The sequence below is a fragment of the Lathyrus oleraceus genome, chromosome 3, assembly GCF_024323335.1.
Source record: "Lathyrus oleraceus cultivar Zhongwan6 chromosome 3, CAAS_Psat_ZW6_1.0, whole genome shotgun sequence".
Classification (NCBI taxonomy): domain Eukaryota; kingdom Viridiplantae; phylum Streptophyta; class Magnoliopsida; order Fabales; family Fabaceae; genus Lathyrus; species Lathyrus oleraceus.
This window is the reverse complement of record NC_066581.1, coordinates 52701639-52711150: the sequence shown is the minus strand read 5'-3', so window position 1 is coordinate 52711150 and position 9512 is coordinate 52701639. Positions and strand designations below refer to the sequence as shown.

At 34.2% G+C, this 9512-nt stretch overlaps 1 protein-coding gene across 1 annotated transcript; it reads left to right on the top strand.

Annotated features, from left to right (window-relative positions):
• The first annotated feature begins 5479 nt into the window (after nt 1-5479).
• On the top strand, nt 5480-9232 carry LOC127132473 (AP-3 complex subunit mu). Its single transcript, XM_051061422.1, has 8 exons — nt 5480-5759; nt 5841-5940; nt 6020-6130; nt 6213-6302; nt 7183-7430; nt 8030-8239; nt 8403-8610; nt 8745-9232. Exons 1-8 carry the CDS (start codon nt 5725-5727, stop codon nt 8988-8990), a joined length of 1248 nt encoding a protein of 415 aa, XP_050917379.1. The 5' UTR covers nt 5480-5724; the 3' UTR covers nt 8991-9232.
• The last annotated feature ends 280 nt before the right edge of the window (nt 9233-9512 follow it).

Here is a 9512-nt window from a genome sequence, read left to right as displayed (position 1 = left end):
ATGATGGACACACTAAGTCTTCACGCCTAAAATCCCCAGTTCTGAATGAAGGATTGCCATCTTTTTGTATTGCAGCACTTGGGCCTTGTACTTGTATTTTCCTGAAATTAAGGTCACGCGAGTTCCCCTAAATTCCACATCTAGGTTACTAACAAATAGGCTATTTGTTAGGTTCATTAATTGTAGCTTGGTTGTTGGTTTCTTGGATTTTCTCTCAGCTGTTGAATCCCTGAAGAATAGCCTGAGAAAATGCTGAAACAGAAAAACTAAACAACCTACAATATAGCATACGCTGTCAGGAATGAATGTCACAACATTCAGTTTGACATCCAAATCAAGGACCATATGCTAAGTCTGTTTTTCCTGAAAACAGACTGTACAAATTTGCTGAACTGTACATGACCAATCTGTCCATACCTCAGTATCAGCGTACATTAATAAATGTCAAGACATCCAATTTGACATTTACACAATTAGCCTTATGTCAGGTCTGTTATCCTCCTGAAGAACAGACTGAGATACATACTGAAGTGTAGCAGAAAACCACTCTGCCTATTGTTCAGTATATGCTGTCAATGATGAATGTCATAACATCCAGTTTGACATTCAGACAGTAGGCCTTATGCCAGGTCTGGTATTTCCTTGATAACCAGACTGAAAATAAATACTGAGTTCTAACAGAACACCAACTGTTCTATTCCTCAGTATCTGCGGACAGGGATGAATGTCATAACATCCAGTTTGACATTCAATAAATCTTGTATTAGCTAATCCTGCAGTATACTACTCAAGTATGTCATGACATCAGCCAAGACATCAGAGTACAACTAGATATTCTAACATATAATGTAGTCAAACAAACACCTCCACAGCATATCATGACATCAGTCAAGACATTAGAATCCAGCTAGTGTTTTACCATACAATGCAGCCAATTAAACACCTACAAATACCTTTTCACCATATGTTGCAATGGTTCACCTATGAAAATACAATGCACCACTTCATAAAGTGTTGTATATTTTGAATTTGAAATTCAAACTGTAAGGAACGACCAAAATTCTCGGAGCGTCGTCTCATTAACGTTGTGAATAGCCCGATTGCTCCGATGCGTCGTGCCTAAGTGCTAAAGTGCCGCCTACAAGCCGCCACTAGCGCCTCTACACCCACGCCCTCGTACCTGGTCCCGAAGCCGGAGCTGGTGTCACTGGCGGCTACACCGACAAGGGGTTGTTTGGATGTGACATGTGGAATAATGCTTGGGACCACATATGTCCATGTGGCACCTTATCCTCTTTGCCTCCTTTGGTGAGTTTAATGTTTCAAGGTCTTTATAAATGCTTTTAATGTTAGCTTCACTTTCTATGTGAGACTATTTGCAATGCATTTATTGCCATTACCTCAATTCTCCATTTTTGTCATATTGGAACATATCCATGACAATTATTGTTTATAATTTCCATTATGAACCAAACAAAATTGGTGGAGCTTTCGGTGGGTTGCTGCACGAATTTACGACAGAAGGGATGTACGACATGTGTGGCGTCAGTTGCGTCATACACGGGAGGGGGGGGGGGGGGGATCGGAGGCTCCCGGTGGATTAGCAACAACTTTTCCTTCGATCCTTTGTTGTGTTATTTTGAATTTTTTCAGGTTTTATTGTTGTTAGGTTATTTGGGTTGGCTTCTGAATCATTGCTCTTGTGTTGAACTTTTGAGATTATTTGAAGTTTGATTTTTTTGATGAATTTATTCTTAAGTGTTTATGGTGTTTGTAATGGTGGAGTTATGTTGTGTGATGTTAATATGATGGTTGTTTTGTTGGAATAATGGAAGTTTATTGAAATGATGTGGTTTGATGATAACTAACAGAGTAAGGTTTGAAGGTTTTAGATGTGGTTGTCAAAGATGGGAGAAAAGAGTGATGAATGGGTTACTATTGTTTGATAGATTTTTCTGTGTGAGAAACATTCGTGAAGGATAGAGAGAGTTTGGCTATGGATGTATTTTTTGAACTCTCTCTTTTTTCATTACATTGTAATTGTATGAAAAAAAACGGTTAGGATATTGTGTTAACCGTGAGAGTTAGATGGAAAGTTTTGACTAGGGGAATTTTGTGTAGTGTGTAAGGATTTGTAATTGGGAGTGACCTCCTCTTGAAAAATTGGACATTGTCTATTTATAATAAAATTATTAGGTTAAACAATTGATTGATAATTAAAAAGGATTGAAAACAAAATAAAGAATAAAAGCCAAAACTTTAATATGACAATTTTTTTACTATAAATAAAATATATTTTTTATTTTTATTTATTACTATCTTTTTTTAGATATTTTTTACTACTTTGGATAAAAATAAAAAAATAAGAAACTTAACTATTATTTAAAATATATAAAAATGAAAATTAATAATAAATATAAAAAAAAATGCAATTTTGACCCTTTTAAATAATAAAAGCAAAAACAAGGGAAAAAAGTAAGTATATAGGATTCTAACCCACAACCTCAGATCTAACAACTACAAATGCTTACCAATTGGACTATCATGACACTTTTGATTTTGTTTTCATTTTTAAAGTACTAAAAAACAAATAATTATAAAATAAGTGATCAAAATTTAGGTGAAATACAATGTTTAGTTCAAATTGATTTAACTATTTTTGCATGGCAAGAGACCAATTCATCGATGATAGCTTTGTTAATTCGTTTTGGCTCAAGTTGTGAAACAAAAGCCACAAAGTCACATAACTTATAAGGGATCGTCACATAATGGCTCCCTTGGATATGTCTCCAATAACATTTTGAATAAGATAGTCTCTTGTTGATATCCATTCTTTTGGAAGATCTAGATGATCTGGTAGAGTATCTGTGATTTGATCTTGAGCCAGTTTTTCACCTATGACTTGATTCTGATATTGGTCTTGATCCGGTTCTTAAACATTTCCTTCTAGAGTCATCTTTTTTAAGATACATGCACAATCTATCACTTCTACTTCTAATGGTTTAGGGTTATACTAATAAAAGATAACATGAATTGAATCTTCTATTGTTAGAGTTCTTTTGATAAATACTCTAAACGCCTTGCTAGAAGTTGAATATCCTATGAATATGCCTTCATCAGCTTTTGCGTCAAATTTTATGAGGTTACCCTTCCCGTTGTTAAGGATAAAACATTTGCATCTAAAAACAGGTAAGTGAGACATATTCAACTTTCTTCCTTTATATAGTCCTAGGTCATCGACTTTATACTTTTCCTCATCAAGATATAATTCATAACATAGCAAACAATGCTTATTGCATCGATCCAAAAATATTTAGGAAGATTGGTCTCATTGAGCATCGTCCTCGCAATATCTATTTTTCCTCTCTACTACCCTTTTGTCGGGGAGTTCATGAAGTGGAAAATGTGTGTCAAATACCATTCTCGTCACAAAAAAAATAATTGAATTCCTCATTTTGGAAATCTCGCCCATGATCATTTCTAATGGATGCAATGCTTACTCCTTTTTTGTTCTAGGTATCCTTGGTTAGTTTTCGAAAGGCAACAAACATATATGTTTTTTGAGATAAGAATAATATCAAGGTATGGCGAGAATAGTCATCCGTGATTACAAGAGCATTGTCATTCCCACATAGACTTACATTTCTGGATGGGCCAAAAAGGTCCATGTGAAACAGTTATAAGGGCCGATCAGTAGAAACAATATTTTTAGCTTTAAATGAGGCCAATACTTGCTTGCCTTTTTGGTATGCATCGCATAATCCGTTCTTTTAAAAACATAAGTTTGGAAGATCATCTACGAGATCTTTATGGACCAACTTGTTTAAGTGATCCATATGGATGTGAGCTACTCTCAAATACCATAGCCAAAATTCATCCTCATTACTCAGGAGACATACATCATTTGAAGGATTTTATTTAAATTCAATGTGTAAGTACTTTGGCTTCTTAAACTCGTAAATGGAGTTTCACTTGATTTATATTTTATAACCTTGCAACCAGAAGAGTCAAAAGTTACATTATTAACTTTGTCACATAATTGATTTATACTAAGTAAATTATGCTTTAGCCTTTTAACCAAAAGAACTTTCCAAATTGTTGGTCTGTGGGGCTTACCAACGATGTCAAACCCTAGGATTTTCCCATTATTATTATTATTATTATTATTATTATTATTATTATTATTGATATAATAGAATATTTTGTTATAATTAGTCATAATTAGTTTCCTATAATTATGTTGTATCATAATTAGATAGTTGACCAAATGTTACACATTGATGTATATATATTCTATTTAGATCAATGAGAAGGACACAATTTCCATTATCTTACATGGTATCAATCCTAACCGATCCCTCTTTCTAAAAAAATGGAAATCATGTCTTTCTCATTGATCTGAATAAAATATATATACATCAATGTCTAGTATTTGGTCAACTATATAATTATGATACAACATAATTATAAGAAACTAATTATGACTAATTATAACAAATATTCTATTCTATCAATTATTATTATTATTATTATTATTATTATTATTATTATTATTATTATCGTCATAAGAGAAAAAAACTCATTATTTATATAGAAAGAGGACAATAGAATTTTGTCATTGGTCATATACTTTGAACAACCGTTATCAAGATACCATTTATCGTTTGAGATTGTAAAGGATTCCTACAAAAAAAGGGTTAGGTTTTAACTTTAGGTACCCACATTATCTTGGGTTCTCTACTGTTAGTTTCATAACTATTCTTTTCATTTGTCCTAGAGACATAGGCATTTACATGAGCTGATAAAATTTTAGCTTTAGGTTCACAATGTTTTTTTGTAAAAAATATGAAGGAGGATGTCCTTCTTTGCTCTCATGACATTTCTTAATAAAATAAAACATGTCAATGTTTCCTTCACAATTACAATAGTTGTATTTTAAGGTTTTACAATGAGAGGTGAATTTAGTATTACAAATGTTACTAAAGTTCTTACTTTTATTATTGGATTCATAGTCAAGACTGACTTTGTTGTAAGAAACTCTTTCATTTCCTAATAGAAGATTCAAGTTATCTTTTTCCTTGATAAACTTGACAAGTGTACTTTGAAGATATTTTTCCTCCTAATACCATTTACTCACATGTAGATTTTCAAGGCACCAAAACAACTTAAGTGAAAGAAAAATATTTCTAAAGAAAGAGAAAAGATAGATAAATTCCAAAAAAAATAGAGAACTTAAAATGAAAACGAGAGACGTCTCCTTTACATGGGAGTTGAGAAAACTAAAAAAAGAAACGATCTATGACCGTATTTAATGGTCCGATCAATTGGCTCCTTGTCCTAATCGATTGGATGAACAAAATAATTGATTATTCGGAGGCTTAAGGATCCCAATCAAAACACATAATCTTCTATCTCTTTTATACTTCTCTTATAACAAACAATACATCATATCTACTATATTTTCCACCCTATTCTCTCTTTTCACACTCTTTCTCATATTTTTCTATCTTCTCATTTTCATCACATAGCCAAACACACCCTTTATGTTCTATAAACATTAACTTTTAGGCTCATTTTCTATCTCGTCACCAAGTAAAAAATAGTTTTAGTTATAGTTTTACTTTGTGTCTTGATTCGCAATGGTGTCCAAAAAAAATGAAGTGAAGTGATGGAAATACAAATCGCTCAAACCCAATGAAAATTTAACTCCCCCAATTTCCAGAAATGTTGCAGTGCATTTTCCTTCTCTCCGATTCCGGGTAAACCCTTTTTTTTCTTCATATTCAATTCCCAATTTCTCTTTTCAATTTAATCATCGCTTTTCGATCTTGATTCTTCAGAGAGGTAATTCTAGAGAAACAACTCACCGGTCATCGTGTTGATCGCTCCATTTGTAACTGGTTCTGGGATCACGCCATTTCTCAACCCGATTCCTTCAAGGTAGTAGTAACTAATTTCTTCAATCTTCTATATTCTATAATCATAGCAATAGTTTGATTGTTCTCTTCTGTGTTTACAGCAACAACCTGTGATTGCTTCTCCTACACATTATCTTTTTCAAGTTTTTCGTGAAGGAATCACTTTTTTGGCTTGTACTCAAGTTGAAATGCCACCGTTAATGGCCATTGAGGTAATTTCATGTTATGCGCGCGATTTGTAATTCATTCGGAATCAATGATATTGTGTTTTTATTTTAACCATCTGATTTTTAGTTCCTTTGTAGGGTAGCTGATGTAATCAATGGTTATCTTGGGGGATTGAATGAAGATTCGATTAAAGACAACTTTGTTATTGTATATGAGGTACTAGTTTCCTTCCTATGTTATCAAAAACTTCAATGAATAGTGTTAGACTTATATCATCAAATCATATCTTATTCGATAATGTAAAAGGACGTAGAAATAGAAGGGGATGTAAATCATTGAATTCAAGCGGGTGACAGAAATCGAGGAGGACTTTGGGGGTTTTATGTGACTCAAAGGGTGCCGTTCAAGTTGAAGAGAATTTTTTTATTGAAACTGCGGTAAGACTTGCAATGTTGTACGAGACAGAATGTTGGGGGTTAAGAATCAACACGAGAATAAAGTTAGTGTAGCCGAGATGAGGATGTTGTGTTGGATGTGTGGTAAGACTAAATTTGATAAGATTAGAAATGACAATATTAGAGAAAGTGTTGGGATAACATCTATAGTAGAAAAGATGGTGGAATATAGACTTATGTGGTCTAGACATGTAGAAAGAAATAGATTATGTGGTAAGGAGAGTAGATCAGATGGAGAGAAGTCAAAGTTGAGGTAGAGGAAGACCTAGAAAAGTTATAAGTTATTAAGAAAGATGTCGAGATTAACGGTTTGGATAGAAGCATGGTCCGGGATAGAACATTATGGCGAAAGTTGATTCATGTAACTGACCCCATTTAGTGGGATAAGGCTTGGTTGTTGTTGTTATAGATGCGATTGTAAGTAACCATGTGTCGGTATTGTGTCACTGATATTTATCAGACTGAAACCCACTTTCAATATGAAATGTCATACAAAGTTTTATTCTACTATTGACTCTTTTCCCTTTTAATGTTTGCTCTGGATATGCTGCTAGAGTGTTCTCAGGCTTTTTCTAATAACCCCCTTTGATTTGTTGTTTTGTTTAGATGTGAAATTAATCAGTTTGTTTTTGTTACTGTAGCTGCTGGATGAGATGATAGACAATGGGTTCCCACTAACTACAGAACCTAATATCCTGCAAGAGATGATAGCTCCGCCAAATATTGTTAGCAAAGTTTTGAGTGTTGTGACTGGCAACAGCTCCAATGTGAGCGACACCCTTTCTGGTAGTACAGCATCTTGTGTTCCTTGGAGAACAGCTGATCCTAAGTATGCCAATAATGAAGTTTATGTAGACCTTATCGAACAAATGGATGCAACAATAAACAGGTCTATATGCTCAAATATGCCTTTTCTTATCTTCCGCTTCTTGAAATTGTCAAGGTTGAAAACTTTTTAAGTTGGACGACTTATCAAGTAGGACGTATTATCTTGACTTGTTAAGATTGAAAACTTTTTCTCTGATAGGTTACTTTATAACCTACCGGCGTACATTCCCTTCATCAATAATCTAGGCTGACACTAAATCTTATTTTACTGGACTAATGTTCCTTATGTCATTCATTAACTTGCCAACACACATTCCTTGAAATACTGCACTGACTAAGTAAATACACATGTTTATCTGTGAAGTTCTTAAGTCTTATACACACTAAATTTCCATTAAAGCTTATTAGGTAAAGATGTAGCCAGATTAAGTCATTCACGAGGTACAACTAATATCAGCATTGACTTTTTTTTCTGTTCTGTTTTCCCTCTCAAGCCTTTTGCTGGCAAGCTGAACAGGATTTTACTAAAATTTCAAGTTTGAACTTGTGGAACTTTATATGGCTGAATTCTTATGAAGGATTGTTTTGACTTCTCCTTAGTAGTTTGTATCTTATGCACCATTTCTTTGTTATACTCGCTAAAAAAATTGGTACATTCAGGGATGGTGTTCTGGTGAAATGTGAGATTAATGGCGAGGTTCAAGTAAACTCCCACATCACAGGTTTACCTGATTTAACTCTTTCATTTGTGAATCCATCAATCCTTGATGATGTGAGGTTCCATCCCTGTGTTAGATTTCGGCCTTGGGAATCCAATCAAATTCTTTCATTTGTGCCTCCTGATGGACAATTTAAGCTAATGAATTACAGGTACTGTGTCCTATCTTTGGTGCCTGAATTAGATTTTAAAACCATTATTTAAGAAGTCGAATTGGAAAAACATATATTCGTGAGTCTTAAAAACTAAATCTGTTTCACGGTATTCTCAAATTCAGATTTCTTAAAAGTTCTGGCATTGCACTTGTTTTTTCAGAGTTAGGAAATTGAAGAGTACCCCAATATATGTTAAGCCACAGTTGACTTCAGATAGTGGGACATGCCGTCTTAGTGTAATGGTTGGCTTGAGAAACGATCCTGGAAAGGCAGTTGACTCAGTTACCGTGCATTTTCAGCTACCTCCTTGCATCTTATCTGCCGATCTAACTTCAACTCATGGAACAGTAAACATTCTTTCCAACAAGGTACTATTAAGCAACAATATCACTGCTTGTTTTTTTTTTCCTTTATTGAAACAGTAAGTCTAAATAGTCAGATGAAATTCTTTGTTCTGTTTTCACAATGTAATTTGAAGCTTTCTTACATCTTGTTCTATCAGACATGCACATGGTCCATTGGTCGGATCCCAAAGGATAAATCCCCTTCAATGTCCGGAACACTAGTGCTCGAGACTGGATTGGAACGCCTTCATGTCTTTCCTACATTTCAAGTGGATTTTAGGATTATGGGTGTCGCCCTCTCTGGTCTGCAAATAGACAAACTGGATCTGAAGACTGTACCCTACCGTTTCTACAAAGGCTTTCGAGCTCTTACTCGAGCAGGTGAATTTGAAGTCAGGTCATAGTCATCTGAAAATTGTCTTGATTCTGGACATGAAATGAGATTTGGTTGCATGTACATGGCTGGTTCAATTTTATTGTGGTTTCAAATTACTTTAGGAGTGATTGAACCATGCCCCGGTTACCTGAATTATCATAGGTTTTCTGAGAGTCATGACACTTGTGTATTTTGAATTCATTGAATATTGTCATTAGTGACAAATAGTGATTTTTAGGCTTTGAATGCAATTAAGTTTTTTATATTTAACACCATTGGTTGTGCATCTATTACTCTACGATTGAATATCTGTCAAGTTTTTCATTTCTCTTTACCGATGAATGACATGTCTCAATTTAAAATTTAAGATGGTTTGGTTGTTGTGCTGAGATTGTTGTTTTGAAAATTGCATAGCATTGTTGGGAAATTTTTTGGGAAAGTTAAACAAAGGAAAAATGCAATTCCTCCGACCCAATGTGTTACTCGTGCTGACCCAATCCCTTCTCCATTTCTCCAACTCCTCATTGCTGACTTGCGGACTTATAGCCTC

Excerpts from the sequence above, each read along its gene's own strand:
- LOC127132473 (XM_051061422.1), top strand. The coding sequence starts at position 5,725 with ATGTTGCAGTGCATTTTCCTTCTCTCCGATTCCGG. Across the intron at positions 5,941-6,019 it reads CTCAACCCGATTCCTTCAAG|CAACAACCTGTGATTGCTTC; the intron begins GTAGTAGTAACT and ends CTGTGTTTACAG. Across the intron at positions 6,303-7,182 it reads ACTTTGTTATTGTATATGAG|CTGCTGGATGAGATGATAGA; the intron begins GTACTAGTTTCC and ends TTGTTACTGTAG.